Raw genomic sequence first — 17,360 nt, 5'->3', positions numbered from 1 at the left:
CACTGAGCTATACTCTTGGCCCCTGGGAACTACTTTTAGGTGTCTCATGTGAAATATGGAGAGGTAAGAACCTCTCAGCACTTTTAGGAGTCCTTGGGACACAAGGTCGAAATCTGGCTGTGCAGGGTGAGTTTGCAGAGTCCAGAACCACACCTTCCAGCCGCCTTCTTTTCCCTTGGGAAGGTCTCCCGTAGGCCCCGCCTCCTCCCACCCCGTCTTCCGGCTCTTCCCCCTAGGGCCCGCCCGTCTCTTCCGGTTCCTCCCCGAGGCTCCGCCCCCTCAGCTGTGCCTTCTGCCATTCCCATTGGCAGAAAAATCTGAACCGCCCTCAAATTACCTAGCCCCGGAAGTGAGGTTGAAGGTCCGCCCCCCTACGGAAGTGACGACAGGCGTGCCCTTGACGGGTGGGGAGGGCCGGGTGGTGACTCCCTCCGCTCGCGCCTCCCGGAGGTAGGAATCCTGCAGGGGTGGCTCAGGGTGGTGTCGCGACTGAAGCACCCCTGAGGCGTGCTGTAGCAAAAACTAGCTGTGAACCGGCGGGGGGGATGTGGCCCTCTGGAGAGCTATGGTCCCTGACAGCGTCCTGATTCCCCAGTTTCCGCTACACACGTGTTCATCCATTTGGGTTCCCTCCACACACGTCCCTTATTTTTTGGTCCCCGCCCCCCTTGTTCCTGTGCCTCGAGTTCCTCCTTCAGTAGTTGTGGTTCCTTTTTGCTAATCCTTAGCAAACCCTTCCCCTCGCTTCTTAATTGCCCATCAAAACACGTTTTAAAAAATAATAAGGTAAGGACTTTTGGGCGGCCTTGGGTTCCATTGTTGGCTGTCCCTTAATAGTTGGGTTACTTTGGGCATGTCACTTAACCTGTGTGAGCCTTCGATTCCGTATGTGTAAAATAGGCAATCCTAAAGCAGCTTCTCCAGAGATGTCTTGAGAGAACCAGTGATGTACTTAACGCTTTTGGGCTCTGTGGGTGGTCTGCAAATATTTCCTCCCTCCCTTCCTTCTGTTATAATTCCATGTAGACCTCGATTTCTTTTTGGTTGGAAACCCAGTTTTCCTGTCCTCCAGTTTTACCGTCTTCCCTTTGACTCTCAGTTCCTCACTGACCTCTGTTCCAGAAATCTTACACATTACAGTATTACCTTGTATTTTGCTTCCAGCTCTGCCTCTTCCTGAGCCCCACCCCAGTACTCCCAAAGGACTTCCTGCTGTGTACCCCAGCTTGTCTCGACTCTTTCCCTCACAGATGGCCCAGCGACTTCTCCTGAGGAGGTTCCTGACCTCCGTCATCTCCAGGAAGCTCCCTCAGGGTCGGTGGGCACCCCTCACCTCCAAGGCCCTGCAGACCCCACAGTGCGGTCCTGGTGGCCTGACAGTAACACCCAGCCCAGCCCGGACAGTAGTCACCACTAGAGCCTGCTCAACAACCTTTAACATCCAGGATGGACCTGACTTTCAGGACCGAGTCGTCAACAGTCAGACACCAGTTGTTGTGGATTTCCACGCCCAGTGAGTAGTGGGGAGCAGTGAAAGACTAGGGTCCTACCTGTTCAAGTATGTATTAGTGCCTGCTATGTCCAGGACTATAGTTTATACTTCTCATTCATAGACTCATTACAAAGACCAATACGACTAGGCCCTGCTCTTAAGGAGCCTACAGTGTGGTGGGAGACAGACTAATAAATAGTCTTCACAGCTGGTTGTTATTACCACTGGGAAATATCCGTGTTCTGTGTCTCACTGTCCAAAACTCTCAGAGTAATCTTCAACTTGGACCAAAGTTGGAAGAATAGGACCATAGCATTATTTGTGTGTACTAGTTCCTGGCCCTACAGATAAATTGATTTTTATTTTGATGTCTTGCCACTAAAACTGGGGAGTGCTGACAAAATTACCAGGTGCGCCGTGTGTACAGGGGATGGCTGGAGGAGGTCTGCCCCCACCATCCAAAGTGCTGTAGAAGTTAGGGCCTGGGATATAGCTCAACGGCACAAGTGCCTGCCTGGCAAGCGCAAGGTCCTGAGTTCAATTCCCAGTACCAAAAAAAAGAAGTCAAAATTAAGTGCTATAAAGTGCTATAGAAGTTTGTTCTAGAGCTATGCAAATGCTTATGGCCTGATTTTTAATCTGGCCCCCTTTATTTCCTGACTGTTAGGCCCTGCCTAGGCTACCTACAAAAAAGCCAGATGGACCCCTCTTATAGTGAGACTTGGGAGGAACCAATGTCATCTGAGTTAGAAACTGGAAGGTTTTCTGGGCTAGGCTCTGACAGATTCTTTGCTTTCTGTCTGGTTCCAACCTTGTTGCCTTGGGCAAGCTATTTGGTATTCTTGCACTCCCTTTCTTCCCTTGTAATTGGACATAAGGTCTTACAGACCTGGTATTTAAGTGTTGATTGATTGAAGTCTCTGAGTGGAAAGGATTTTAAAAGCTGAGTAGTTGTCAGCAGGGATTTGTAGAAGACAAGTTCTCCTGCCCTCCTCCTGATGTGGTGATAGGGCTCCCAAAACAAATGATCAATGGGGCAGAGCCTCATTTATTTAACAAAAAGGGGTACATGTCAGTTCATTCAGTGCCAGGCACTCCTTGGTGCCACATACAGAGATGACAGCTCAGCGTCAGTCCTGGAACAGCGCTCCCCCAGTGCAGTGTGAGTGGGGCAGGGATAGCAGTTGACAGAGCTGAGGGATCACACAGTAACCCAGAGGAAATGCTTCAAACACAGCCTTGGGTTACAGTCCCAGCTCTGTCCTCTTGCACAGGTTTCTTAACTCACACGGGCCTCGGTTCCTTCAGCTGATGCTTTCTCTTAGGGGTTCTGCTCAGTAAGAGCTGAGAGGGTGCTGGCACGAGCACTGGCACCTGTAGACTTCCCATTGGCTTCCCTCCCTGCAGTCGTGAGTCCCTGTGGGTCAAGGGGGACTCTCGGGACGCAATGGATGGGGTGGTGAGCACTCTTGGACTGGGTGCGTCCTTTCTCTCCTTCCAAGGTGGTGCGGCCCCTGCAAGATCCTGGGTCCAAGGTTAGAGAAGATGGTAGCCAAGCAGCGCGGGAAGGTGGTCATGGCCAAGGTGGATATTGATGACCACACAGACCTCGCCATCGAGTATGAGGTATGGATTGACAGGGGTGCCACTGCGGGGGAGGCGGAGGCAGCTTATGTAAAAGATCTCATGGGACCAGCATCAGTAAGGGGTGTTTTTGGGATTTTTCTAGACTTCAGGAGCTTGGAGAGCTTTGTGGCTGTGACTGTTCATCCTCAGCCACTTGTCTCTCTTTACTACCTTTAGGAGGTGGTTGTGTGACCCAGGCACCAGGGCATTCTCAGCACCAGGACGCTGATGCCTGCTTTCTTTCCTTCCTTCCTTCCTCCCTCCCTTCCTCCATCCACATGTGCATTTGCAGTCATTGATGAGCCGTCCCCTGTGCCAGCGTACGTGATTCCTGCACAGATAAGGGCTGGTCCTTGTCCCCAAGCCACTGTTGGTCTGTTAGGAAAGAACAACAGGTGGACAAGTCATTTCAGCATAGGGTGAGGCAGCAGAGGAGGAAGGGACTCACTGTTCTTGGGGGGAAGGGTGCGGACAGGAAAGACAGGGCATGGGAGAGACCCTCTGAGCAACCCCTGAGGCCGTACGGAGAGGGTAGCATAGACCAGGATGTGACATAGTCTCACGTGGTCGGCTGGTTTATGTGGTATCCCCCAGATGTTTATTGAGAGTCCCTCAGTTGCCAGGCATTGTTACTGGGGCAAAGGATGTGACTGTAACCAAAACTGACCAACTCCCTGCCTTCCTATGGAGGCTATATTCAAAATACCATTCTAGTTGTTTTTTGGTTTTTTTGGTTTTGTCTTTTGGAGACAGGGTCTCACTATGCAGTTCAGGCTGGCCTTGAGCTCACTTTGTAGCCCAGGCTGATCTGAAACTCACAGTGATCCTCCTGCCTCAGCTTCCTGAGTGCTGGGATTACAGGCATGCACCACCACACCTCGCTTTTTCTTTTTCTTTCTTTTTTGGGGGTACTGGGAATCGAACTCAGGACCTTGCTCTTGCCAGGCAGGTGCTGTGCTGCTAAGCTGTATCCCCAGCCCCCATTCTAGTATTTTAAATCAGGAGTCAGCACACTTTTTCTAAAGGACCAGGTGCAAATAGTTGAGGCTAGCTTGGCATGGTGGTGCACACCTGTAAGCCCAGCACTCAGGAGGCTGAGGCACAAGGACCACTGTGTGTTCGAGGCCAGCCTGGGCTACAAAGTGAGTTCAAGGCCAGCCTGAACTACATAGTGAAGCCCTGTCTCAAAAAGACAAAAAAAAATTTTTTTTTGAGGCTTTGTGGGCAGTAGTCTCTGCTGCAAGCAGAGGACTACTGTCTACTACAAGGACTACTGTCCTTGTAGCCATAAGCAGCCTTGGATACTGACCACATGAAAGAGCATGGCCATGTCCCAAGAATACTCTGTTTACAGTGACAGGCAGCCGGCTGAGGCTGGAGTTCGCTGACCTCCGTCTTTGGTACATGTTAATTGTCAACATCAATGTTGCAAAAGTTTTAGATTTTAGAGCATTTCAGATTTGGAGGTTTAAAAAAAAAAAAAGATTTGGACATTTTTGGATTAAGGACTCTTGGCCAGTTAAGTCTATGTAAATATTCTAAAATCTGAAAAATCTGAAATCTAAAACATTTCTGCTTCCAAGCATTGCAGATAAGGAAAACTTGACCTATACTAAGGGCTGTGGAGGGCTGGGCGTGGCGCGCGCCTGTAATCCCAGCACTCGGGAGGCTGAGGCAGGATTGTTGAGAGTTTGAGACCAGCCTGGGCTACAAAGTGAGCTCAAGGCCAACCTGAACTGCATAGCGAGACCCTGTCTCAAAAAGACAAAAAATAAAAAATAAAAAAATCAGTGCTGTGGAAAAGAGAAAATCAAGAAGAGGGTGTAAGAGTGCTGAACATAGGTTGGGAGGGTTCCCTTTTTAAAAGGGTGAGCTGAATCCAGGCATGGTGGCACATGTCTAGGCCAGCACTCTTGGAGGCTGAGGCAGGAAGATGGAAAATTCAAGTCCCACCTAGACAATTTAGCTAAGATCCTACCTCAAAATAAAAAGGGTTAGGGATGTAGCTTAGTGCAAATGCCCTGGGTTCAACCCCTAGTACTTCTAAAAAGTTAAATAAAGCTAGATGTAAGCAGACGGAAGCCTTTGGGTCTTTGGAAGGACCAACAAGCAGAGCAAACATCAGACCTGAAGACCCTGAGCTCAGGAGCCTCACAAGCCAGCAGGGCCCATCGCTTCTCGGCCTTTTGGCTAAGATCAAGTGATGCCAGCAGGGCCTGGTGCATAGAGCAGGAAAGGCCCGGGGAGGCTGGGTGGCCTGTGGGCCTTGGAGATCATCGGGTTGCCGAACGGGGGGGCTCCTTTTTGACCAGGTGGCCAGAGTGAAGTATTGAGCAAGGAGTGGGAGGAGGGGTAGCAGAAGAAGCAAACCAGACCGGGGTCTTTGGTTTTTATCCCGGTACTGGGAATTGAACTCACGACCTTGCGCTTGCCGGGCAGGTGCTATGCCGCTGAGCTAAATCCCCAGCCCCTGGACCAGGGTCTTTGACAGTCGTGCTGAAGATTGCAATACTGCAGAGCTGCGGTCCCACTGGCAGCCTGTGAGCCTAGTGTGGCTTCCGTGGTCTGGCCAGAGCGAGCCTTCCCCACCTCCCTCCTGATTGCCCCAGGTCACAAGCCTCTGCAGGAGGGGCCTCTTTATTCCAGATTTCCAAACCCAGGCTTAACTCTGACCAGACTGGCCCGGGTAGAGGTGCCGCCCTCTAGTCTTCTCTCCCGTGCTGGGGGCAGGAAATGAATGGGGAGGGTGGGGCAGGGTGGAGCCAGCTGGCGGCCCATTGAGCTGGGTGGGGAGAAGGGTAATAACCCAAAGGAAGGCTGCCCCAACCAGAAGCCGGGAAGTAGATACTGGGCAGACAAAGCCACCGGTGACCAGGACTGCAGCTGACGGCTTTGGGCTTTGACTGTACACCCCTAGCTTTCCCCTGCTTGCGCATCCCCTACCCTGGGGCCTCAGCAGCTACAGCAGTGAAGGTGTGACTGTGTGAGCTTAGGGCTAGAGCTTGTGAGACCTTCCGCAGGACTATGGGGAGATGTCCATGCTGGATCCTGTCACTGCCAGATACTGCAGCTTCAGCTGCCACAGACACCTGAGGCCCCGCCATGTGCCAGGGAACTGGTGCAGGTGCAGAGGAGAACCTGCTTCCACCAGCAGGGGCTGCACAGGTGGTGGGAATTCCCAGGGCTCTCGCCCCTGCCTTCCAGGGAGCCTGATGTGGGGATGATTCTGGAAGGCGAGGGGCTTCCGGTGGGGCCTTCTGTCCCACTGCCCACTGCCCAGATGGTGCACTGGGACCAATGACATGGGCAGTCATTGCCCTGGCCATCCAAACACAGCCACTGGCACCACTTGGGGTGGCTGGGTTGATTTTTTTTTTTTTTTTTTAATGTTCCATAATGTGACAAACAATTCATTGAATAGTAAATGCACATTATTTTAATCATTCCCATTTCCCCTACTTAGGAAATATTCCAAGTTTGCAGACATGAATATGATCTGGGAAATTATCAAAAAGTAGAAATAGCGCTGGGGATATAACTCAGTGGGAAAGTGCTCACCTTACATGCACAAGGCCCTGGGTTCAATCCCTTGCATTGAAAGAAAAAAAAAACAAAGAAACTGATTATGATTCTGTAAGTCCAGGAAGGGCCCAAGATTCTGCATTTCTTTTTTTTTTTTGGTTTTTGGTTTTTGGTTTTTCTTCGGTACTGGGAACCGAACTCACGACCTTGCGCTTGCCAGGCAGGCGCTTTGCCGCTGAGCTAAATCCCCAGTCCCGTGATTCTGCATTTCTAACAAGCTCTTAGGTGATGCCACTGCTGGGGTCCCAGATTGGACATGGCGAAGTGAACATTCTCAAAGCCCCACGCTGACCGTCTGCTGAGGAGCTGCCCTTTGAAAGCCCTTGCTCACCTGCCACTCTCAGCGCAGGTTGCTTGTCAGCAAAGCGTTTCAGAGTGGGCTGTTGTGGATTGTGTCCAGCATCGGACAGAAGGCTTTCACTGCCCAGGGAGTCACCTGCGCTCCACACTTCATTTTCCTCCCCACCACGCCTCCCTCAATCCGTGGCAGCCACTGATCCTTCTGTCGTTGAGATTTTCTTTTTCCCAGGCGTGGTGGTACAGGCCTGTAATCCCAGCACTCAGAAGGCCAAAGCAGGAAGCTTCAGGGTTCGAGGCTAGCCGGGCTTCATAGCAAGTTCAAGGGCAGCCTGGAATGTAGCAAGACCCTGTCTGCAAAAAAAAAAAAAAGATGGAGCAGATCACCCGTATGTGCTGAGCAACCGCATTATCACCCCAAGTCTGCAGTATAATTGGGGTTCACTGCCAAGGACCTGTTCATTGTTACCCCCCAACTGTTGTGTCCAGAGCTTTTACAAAACATTTGGCATTTCTCATGTGAAGCATGACATCTTCATAATGCTTCCCCACAGATCCTTCACCCTACATGGGCTCGATGTTTGCCTCTGATTCTCCACTCTTGGGCAGAGACAGCACGGTTTGCTGTCGTGGACGGTGGAGTCAGACAGATCTAGTTCCAGATCCCAGCTCCATCATGTAACTTGCTGTGTGATCTTGAAGCAGTCTCTCCACCTTTGAGCCTCAGTCTTCTTGTGTCTAAAATGCGCCTACATGAGCATGAGAATGTAGCACTTGCCTAGCATGCACAGGGCCCTGGGTTCCATCCTCAGCACCACAAAGGAAATAACCCTACCTAGAGGCAGAAATTTAGGAGCTAGCCTATGTAAGTGTCTAGCATTATCCCTGACAAGGTCTTTTCTTGGGTGTTTTGTTTGTTTGTTTGTTTTTTGGTACCGGGGAATCGAACTCGGGACCTTGGGCTTGCCAGGCAGGTGCTTGTGCCACTGAACTATATCCCCGCCACCGCCCCCCCTTTTTTTTTAGACAGGGTCTTGCTTTGCAGTTCAGGCTGGCCTTGAGCTCACTTTGTAGCCCAGGCTGGTCTCGAACTCACAACAATCCTCCTGCCTTAGCCTCCTACGTGCTGGGATTACAGGCGTGCGCCACCACACCCGGCTAATAGCATGCCTGTGTTAATGGGGTTTTTTTGTACCAGGAATGGAACTCAGGATCTTGTGCTTACTAGGCAGGCGCTTGTGCCACTGAGCTATTTCCCTTGGGTGTTGATTTTGCAATTAGCTGAGAATGTTACCAGTGTCCTACAACACACAGTGCTGCAACTGTATGCAGGTCCTCAGCAGAGTTACCTGCCGCCTGGATGAGTCAGGGTAAGACAGGAGAACACTAACAGGACATTGAGCTTGGTGTCCTTGCAGGCCAGCTTCAGGTCAGTGGGGAGAGGGAGCACACGTGCTGCCCCAGGATCCCCGGGCCCGGAGGCTCCAGGTGGCTTGTCAGAGCAGGAGGCCCTGCAACAGGTCCTAGCACATCTTTGCTCCAGCCCCTCCCTTCCCTTGGTTCTGCCAGATTTAAGAAGCCAAGCTCTGCTCCATTGCTGCATCTCGTGCTCCTGTCACCTTTCCAGAAGAGTGCTAACGACCTGTGCGTGTCCATCGGTGGCACTCCTTGCCAGCACCAGACCCTCCTGTCTGGTAACTGACTGGGGCAGCAGGGGCTTGTCCCAGCCCACATACCCCATCCATGTCCTGAAACCCAGCTGCTAGCCATCCCCAGCTGTGTGTGTGTGTGTGTGTGTTTAAGCTCAAGCTTCAGAGAATCCCTTTGACCGGTAGTGACCAGACCTTGGATATCAGGAGAATAATACATCAACAGTGTGTCTATGTGTGCCAGCCGGCACTGAGCTGGCACCCAGGTGGAAAACCAGATCTGCTTGCAATTGGTGAGCTTCCAGCCCGGCTTAGAGGACCTGTGAAAAAGAAGTTAGACCACTTTTCTTTTTTTAGGTGCTGGGGATTAAACTCAGGGCCTCACTCATGCTAGGCAGGTGCTTCACCACTGAGCTCCACCCCAGCCCAAGAGCACATCTTGAACAATGGCACAAAGTGTTTAATGGATGAGATGGCACCTACCAAGTGTGAAATTGAGAGCCAGTGGTTACAGTTTCTGCCCCAGTCCAAAGCTGCCGGCATTGAGGTGCCCACAGTGCCTCTGCAGGCCCCTAGATGGCGCAAAAGAACACTAGATGGTGCTTCCTGGAGCAAGGTCCCCGTGCTCCTTCCTGGAGACGGGCGAGCTCAGGCCAGACCCCACGCTAGAACCTGTGACAAGGACAGGAACCAGGGACGCTCACAGTCAGCTGAATGCCTGCTCCTGGCACATAGCCTCTGAAAGCGTCAACTGCTCCTGCATCTGTCCCAAGACACTGAGTCTGTTTTCCCACATGCTGTGTTTGTGCCCAAAGTACCCATCAGGAGCGGGCTGGGCCTGCCACGGGGAGCGAGGTGGGGAGGCTGGGCCGGGAGGACTGTGCTTCCTTCGATGCCTGGTGTGTGCACGCGTCCTGGCCCCACGGTGCTCAGTCGGGGCGGTCAGTATTCAGGCTGTGTGCGGCCGCAGGTTTGTGTAAGTCCCTCGTGTTACTTTGTACTTCCCTTGTGTGTAAGGAGATTGTGTATTTCTCTTGTTCTGTTTATCCTGTTTTCTCAGATGCCAGGCAGGGAGCCCAGACGTGGGGAAACACTCCATGCCAGCATGGGCCTGGGTTATCCATGCTTTGTGTGATTTGTATGCGTCCCGAGGTGCTGCCGCCAGTGCCTCATGGACCAGGAATGTTGCCTTTCCCATGCATTCTGGCCCCGATAAATAAACTTCAGATCATGTATGGCCATGCCCTACCCGCACATGATCCAGGAGGAGGCTGTGTATTTCTGGACCGTGTTAACCATTCACAGCAGTACTCAAAAGTGGCCCTTATGGTGCTCTCTGCAGCCGCCATTGTTGAGTGCCCGATGTGTGCCAGGCCCGATGCCAGTCCTGGGCTGAAACGTGACTCGCAGTGTTTCCTGTCACCTCCCTGCGCTCTGCCATAAGCGCTGTTAGTGTCTTTGCTCACTGCTTCGAACCCTGAGACTCAGAGTAACACAGTACCTGGCCAGGTTCACCCGGCGGGCAGCAGCCAGATCGGGTTAGCAGAACCTGAGCCTCCGACCACTCAGCTTTATGTGTGAACCCTTAATCCCTGGGCCAAACCCTCAAGGTAGACCTTGTCCCCTCTGCTTCATGGAGGAGGCCTCAGGCTCAGAAAAGCAGCATGACCTGACCAGTACAGCAAAGCCCGAATTCCCTGCTGCCCCACAGCTCCTCCCAGCCCCAGCCCCAGCCCTGGCTGCAGCTGCAGCTGCACGGGTTATTTTCATCTCTCCTGTCATTCCAGCCAAACCACTGGGCCAGTGAGTCAGTGTGGTTGGGGGAAGAGGGTACTGCTGGGAGCTCGCAGTGGAAGAAGCTTCTCCGGCGGGTACCCCAAGGGAAGGGCCTCTTTCCTGCGGCCCCACCCATGGCTTTGGGCAGTCACTACCATGGAGGAGCCCAAGCCTTCTCCGCACAGGCTTGGCAAAGGCGCTGGAGAAGTGCTGCCCTCAAATGACTTGGACCCCGTGTCCCTCCCACCCAGGTGTCTGCTGTGCCCACGGTGCTGGCCATCAAGAATGGAGACGTGGTGGACAAGTTTGTGGGCATCAAGGACGAGGACCAGCTGGAGGCCTTCCTGAAGAAACTGATTGGCTGACAAGCAGGGAAGAGTCCTGACTGCCCTTGCCCCCCGGACCCTGGTCCCAGCCAGGGAGCCCAGTAGAACTCAACAGCCCTTCCTGCCGCCCTTGCCTTCTCCCTGAGGACAGTGCTGTAGAGACCACAGAGCCACCAGTGCTTCCAAGTTGGCCAGTGCCAGTGGCCATCAGAGGAGCGATGGTGCTACCAGTCCGGGCGTCGCCTTCCCACCCATCTCCTGTCCCCTCCCTGCAAAGCCCACGACACTTCTCCCAAGATGCTGGCAAGAGCCTGGGGCCAGCCTGCAGTGTGGTTTTCCCAGCAGCAGCACCTTGGTCCCCTCTGACCTGAACCCCCGGCCTGGCTCATCGGCCTCCTGCATTTTTCTTTCCTGCTGCTGTTTTGTAAGAAGAAAAAGGAAACCAGAAACCAAACAAGTGAGAGTAATATATAATTCTCTCATTTTTTGTAGGTCTGTAATAAAGATCTTTATGTGATCTCTTCTGCCTCCTGCTATGAAGAACAGACCGTGGGGCCCTGCACTCAGATCCCCGTAGCCGCCCCCAGAGCCCTCTCTGCCTCCTTCCCAGGCTCAGGACAGAATAGTGCTGGGCTTGGGAGCCTGCAGCCCCTTGACCTGCAAAGCTCCAGGCACCACCTTCCTTGCCGTTGGCTGGGTCCTTGCTTCTGTGAGCAAGAGGCTGAACCAAACAAACCAGACCAATAAACCTGGGGCTCACTCTGTTGCCAGCTTCCATTCCAGCTGGACCTTAAGCCCTAGGACACTGGTGGGCTCCGTGGCCATCCTTGTGTCTGCCCTACCTAGCCCCTCCTGGCACTCACGCTCTTGCCCATAGTGGCTGCCATTCTGTGGACACCACACACATGTTCATGCCACCCTAAGGCCAGAAGGTGCTGTGCACATTACCGGTTTCTGCCCAGTGTGTTGCTTCTGAAACCGGAGCTCTTAGCAGTGATCTGCTTGATCCTCTGCGTTTTCTCTCCAATGACTGGCTGGCGGCCACTCAGGTGCCAGCCCAAGAGCGCTGGCCTGCCTTCCGGTCTATGCTTGCAGGAAGTCCGGGGCCTTGTGGCCGCCTGCATCCCAACCTCTCCAGGTTCCCAGCTCCCCTCCACCGAAGAAGACCCAGCCTCTCCTTCCCAGGGCTGAGGGCCACGCTGGTTCACGTGCCCGGGAGAGCCACCAGGGGCTTGCCAGTCTTGGGTACTCGGTAGCAGGGCTGTCCTGACACCCTGCTCTTCCGCACTAGGCATGCTTGTCCGAGGGCATGGGCGTCTATCCGGTGGCTCGCCCTGTTCGCATTAGGACTGCCCAAGGCCGCCCGGAACTGCCTTGGGAAGGCTGCCACTGCTGATGCAGAGAAAGCACTGGCTCAGAGAGAGACCTGTGGCCTCTGAAAGACTGTGGGTCTGTGATCTGTACACGGCAGATGGGAACAAAGCAAGTGGCAGTAGTGGAAAAGGAAGCGTGTGTGGTGACTCCTGCACAGGCTACACGCTGTGAGCAGGAGGAGTGCACACCACCCATGTCCTGTGCTTCCCCCGAAGTAGCTCCGTGAGGGGACTTCTGGGGCCTCGTTCACCTGTCCCATGTGGGACCTGCACCAAATTTACCAAGCACGCTCAAGGTCATGGAGCAATGGGTGGCCTGACGGGTCCGAGGCCCCGGTGTCGCCTTCCTGCCTCCTCCGGGCATCATGATATAAAGCATGCCTGAGAGCCAGGCGTGGTCGTACACACCTGTAATCCTGGTACTTGGGAGGCTGAAGGCCAGCCTGGGCTACCCAGTGAGCGCAAGGCCAGCCTAAACTACATAGCAAGACCCTGTCTGAAAATCCAAAAAGAAAAAAAGCCAGCGAGTCTGACGTCCCAACAGGCTGACGGGACAGGCAAGCCTGTCAGCTCATTTTACGTAAGAGATGCTGATCAAAGACTGAGTAACAGCCAGCCAGTGGGTAAGGGATGGGCCCTTCCGCTGCACCCCACTGCCACTCCTTAAAAGGTACCGTTCGCCAAGCACTTTCTACGCGCATTACCTCATTTAATTCCACTCTTGTGAGGCAAGCATTATTTCTATGTTATAAGTGAAACTGGTTCGGAGAAATTGACTTGCCCAGGGTCACCTCTAAAGGTGACCTTGCCAATTATGAACGCAGGTCGGGGGTCCAACTGCTTCACTTTTAAGGGTGTGGAAGGTCTACAGAGGCCTGGTGCCATGGGCAGGGCCTCCTCACCACCCCAAGCTCCCCAGCCTTAAAAGGTGCGTCACCAGGCAAGGGGAGCCCATGGCCAGGGCCACGGCTGTTCCGGGTTGGCAATCTCTGTCCCCGCAGCTGCCGCTGGCTGAGTCACTGGCTGTGAGCAGAGTCTGTAGGGTGATCCTAATTCCACAGCGCTGCCCTCACCCGGCTGGCCCTGGCAGCAGGTGCGCTGTAGATTCGGGTGCCTTGCAGGGCTCCAGGATCAGGGTGGGGGACATAGCTGCAGGGGAATCACAGCTGCTGAAAGCCTCTCAACCCCAGGTGGGGAAGCCCACAAAGGGGGCAAGGTTCAGTCCCAAAGCATTGTGGGAGGTTTCCTCTCCCCGTTGTTCTGGTGCCCAGTTTACCCAGCATTCGGAATGAACGTTTCATGGTCACCACCATGGCTTCCTTCTAACTGTGCAGGACCCGGGGAGCTGATCATGCCTGCAAGGAGTTTAAGTGCCAAAGACGCCAGAGCAAGGACCTGTGGGTGGCTCCTGGTGGCTGTGAGAAGCGTGAGGGACCTGGGCTGCCATTAGCCTCCGTCCACAGGGTGCAGGGAAGGGGAGACTTGGCTGAGGCTTAACAGACAGTGTTTGTGTAGGACTTGGAGTTGATCCCGAGTGCCCTGACTTTGCAGCCCTAAAGCAACAATGAGGCACGGAGGCCCTTTCCCCTTGGCTGCAGGAGAGGCGAGTGACAAGAGTGGACTCCAGGTCCAGGACCCATGGGCTCAAGAGGATGTTGATGATGCTGTCACTGCTGCCCTTCCCAGCAGTTCCTGCCCAGCGAGGGCCCCCCTTGCCACTCGGGGAAGGTTTTTCTGGAAAGTGAAGCCAGTTCTGGCCAGGCTGCGGAAATCCCTTGTGTGGACCCTGGGCTGAGAAGAGCCTGAAAACAATACCAGGCCACGTCGTCTGCAGGCAGGATGCCGCTGCAGCTCCTCCTCCCTGCCCGGAACACCCTGAACCCTGGCCTGGGCTGGGGTCTGTGGCTCCACAGGAAATCTGAGCAGGAACAATCAGATCTGGGTTCACATCCCACGCCTGGGACCCGCTAGTTGTATGACCTCGTGCAAGCTGATTCTCCATCCTGAGACTTGGTATTTGCATCAGCAAAGTGGTGATAACGGTGGCTTGCACCTGCAGAGCACGTTATCTGTGTGATCTCACCGAGTCTTCACAATACCGCCAACAGAACGGACTGCTGTTGTGCCATTTTACAGATGAGGAAAACTGAGGCTCCAGGGGCATGAGTAACTTGGCATGAAGGAATCTCAGAACTTTTGATTACCACCCAGACATGTTTCACCCCAAAGTTTCTGTTTTATACCTACTAGTCAGACCGCTTGCCTTCTGGTCAAGGTTTTTCACCAATCTGAGCCCCAACTGCACTCCCTGAAAATTAGGCCCCGGGGGGGATTAAGTGGCACAGCAAGTGGCAGTACTCTGTCACCTGGTGGGGGGTAGACGAATGTCAGCCGCTTTGCTTCCCTGTCCAGCTCTGCTGCCCTAAGCTGCAGCTCAAACAGGAAACACCAGCTTCCCAAGATAAGGCCCAGCACCCACCAGGGAAGGGAGAGGGCCTGGCCCAGTATCAGGCTTAATTGGACCTGGTGTGCCAGCCCTGGCCCCTGCCACTGCCCCCTCCCTCTAGGCTTGGGCAGCCCTGGGGAGCCAGAGGTAGTGACCTCACCCTTGGAGAATGCCTACTGGAATTCACCGAATCCTGATTCTCCGCCTCCAGCCACCTCTGACTGCCTCTCCTGGCGGCCAGTGGGGGCATCGCTGTGAGTTGGGACATGTGGCCTGCTGTGCAGCTACTGCATGCTAACCATACTACCATACTACCATGGCTACCGGGGGGTAGGGAGACAGGGAGGTAGCTGTCTGTCTCTGGCCTGTTGCCCCCTGTGTTTTCTCTAACCTCCCACCCCTACCTGAGGTGGGGACCAGTGTTCCATTTCCCATAAGAGGAGACCAGGGCCCAGAGGGGTGGTGAGAGCTGCCCAGGGCCACACCCGGGAAAGGGCCTAGGGTGACTTGACCCTTGGCCAAGAGAGTCAAAGGACCCCACTACTGATGCCAAATATGGGATCCCCTATCCCAGAAGGCAGCAGGAGCTTCCCTTCGCTTGGGACGCACTCCTAAGGCTGGAATATCCGCCCGTGTAGCCACCACTGCCTTGACCAGCACGCGTCTATGAGTGCCTCTCCCTACCCTGGTGCCAGGAATTAGAGGGGGATACAGCCCTTCCAAGGAGTAAGGCTGCGAGGCAGGGGCTAAGTATGTGAGATTCCCCGGGGCTGTAGGCAGCCTTGGGGGCTGCACCGCACCCCCAGCTCCAGGGCCTGTGCATTTCTCCACTGCTGTGACAAAATAGCAAAGATGGGGCTTAAGCAATAGAAATTTATTTTTTCAAAATCTGAAAGCTGGAAGTCCAAGGTCAGGTGGGCAGCGTTGGTTTCTCCCGAGGCCTCTGTCCTCGGTCTGGGGATGGCCACCTGCTCTCTCACTGTTCTATGTGGCATGTTCCTCATGTCTGAGTCCAAATGTCTTATAAAGGCTGCCCATCCCCACAGGGGGCATCAACCCCTGGGTGGGCACAGGTCTGCTCATGACACAAGTTACTTCATTTGACAAATAAAGGTGTCCTACAGATTGCTGGGCAGGTTCCAGAAACTCCAGCATACTAAGTCTGTTTTGTTCGGTTTTGTGCTGGAGCTTGTCCCCAGGGCCTTCACATTAAGCTACATCCCTAGCCTTTTTTTTATTTTTTTATTTTGAGACAAAGTCTTGCTAAATTGTTCAGTTGCCCAGGCTGGGTTCGAGTTTACAGTCTTTCTGCCTGAGCCTCCCCAAGTGCTGGGATTACAGGAGTGCACCACCACACCCAACTCATATTAACTCACTTAATGCTCACGTACACTGAGGAGGTGGGTCCATTAATCAGTTCCAGTTTATGATGAAGAAATTGTGGTGATATAAGAGAAATAATATAACTGTAAACCTGTTAGATGTCCAATATACCAAGTTTGTGTTCCCCCAAATCGAAGAATGAATTGCATGAAACAATGCAGGTTAAGAGTAGGAAAAATTTACTGAAAGAGAGAGCTCCTGAGAGATAGGAGGGGACCTGAAAGTGAGTTGCCAGCAAGCCCACTTCTCGAAGTTTTATAGAGCAAAATCAAGAGGTGAGTCCAAAATCATGAGGTGGGTACAAAACTATGACTAACCAATAAGATTACAAGTGTAGCTGCTTAGGGAATAGTGATCCAACAGGGAAACAGGGCATGTAGCAAGTGTACATGGAAAGAACAAAGACCTTTTTTGGGAAGGGATGGATCAGGGGGTCCTGGTCACCCACTTAGGCAACTGATGTCTATCTAGACCTTATTGGACCAGGTGATACCAAATATAGTATAATCTTTAATTTATTGTTTATCCCTTGGGGAGGCATGTAGGCCTGGTCATTCCGTGTTTATCTTGAGGCCTGGCCTTCGAGGGATGCACCTCCAGCCACAGTTGTGATATGTTCTTATCTTCTGCACTGACTCCTGTAAGGGCCTGGCCCTGTCTGACTGCCTAGAATATCTAATTTAGCTGTCTGTAATAACGGCACACAGGGCTTTCATTTATGGTCCCAGGGCACACAGCTAGAAGGGAAGGAGCAGCATTGAACCCCACCTGCCTACCTGCCACTCCCCCCGCTGCCCACCTCCTCCCCCAGGCCTTCCACCCCCAGTATGTCTGCACTTCTCAGACCTGGACGTCGCTCAGCCGGAGGCCCATTGTTAGCCTTGTCCCCAGTGTGGGACATTTAGGTGTCTTTCTATTAATTACTTCGCCATTATAAACGAGGTTGGAGCAAACATGTTCGGGCACAGAGCTTATTTCTACTCTGAGACTTTACAGAAGTGGGATTTCCAGGGCAAAGGGAGCCTGTTATTGTCCCGAGAGCTGGGAAGGAGTGTCCCCAGCCTGAAACCCGAGCCGCTCCACCTGCACCTCCCACCTGCTAGTTTACTTTGGGGGCAGGGAGGCTGAGGAGCCGGAATGTCCCGGCTCTGCCCCACCCCCAGTCACCTCTTTGTCCACTCCACCTTTGCCTTAAAAAGTTCCAGATCCCAGGTTGCTATGGTGGCCCCCGACCTGGAATCCCAGCATTCTGGGAGGCTGAGGCAGGAAGGATGGAAAGTTCGAGCCCAGCAGGCAATTTAGCAACTTACCGAGACCTTGTCTCAAAAGAAAAGAAAAATTTAAAAATGCTGAGGAGGAAGCTCAGTGAGAAGGCCCTGGGTTTAATCCCCAGTACTGCAAAAAAAAAAA

At 53.3% G+C, this 17,360-nt stretch overlaps 1 protein-coding gene across 2 annotated transcripts; it reads left to right on the top strand.

The window, feature by feature from the left end:
• The first annotated feature begins 362 nt into the window (after positions 1-362).
• Txn2 (thioredoxin 2) lies at positions 363-11,514 on the top strand. 2 transcript variants are annotated; one of them, XM_005379160.2, is made up of 5 exons: positions 363-450; positions 1,251-1,513; positions 2,995-3,118; positions 10,674-10,794; positions 11,241-11,514. In XM_005379160.2, the coding sequence occupies exons 2-4, from the start codon at positions 1,251-1,253 to the stop codon at positions 10,785-10,787; spliced, it is 501 nt and encodes a 166-aa protein (XP_005379217.1). In that variant the 5' UTR covers positions 363-450; the 3' UTR covers positions 10,788-10,794; positions 11,241-11,514. The 2 variants fall into 2 exon arrangements, with proteins under 2 accessions (XP_005379217.1, XP_005379218.1); XM_005379161.2 differs by lacking the exons at positions 363-450; positions 11,241-11,514 and adding an exon at positions 527-786 and having other exon boundaries at positions 10,674-11,230.
• The last annotated feature ends 5,846 nt before the right edge of the window (positions 11,515-17,360 follow it).

This window comes from Chinchilla lanigera, unplaced genomic scaffold (genome assembly GCF_000276665.1).
Source record: "Chinchilla lanigera isolate Chin_1 unplaced genomic scaffold, ChiLan1.0 scaffold00012, whole genome shotgun sequence".
Taxonomy (NCBI): Eukaryota; Metazoa; Chordata; class Mammalia; order Rodentia; family Chinchillidae; genus Chinchilla; species Chinchilla lanigera.
The sequence above is the reverse complement of the archived record's forward strand: the minus strand, read 5'-3'. Positions and strand labels throughout refer to the sequence as shown.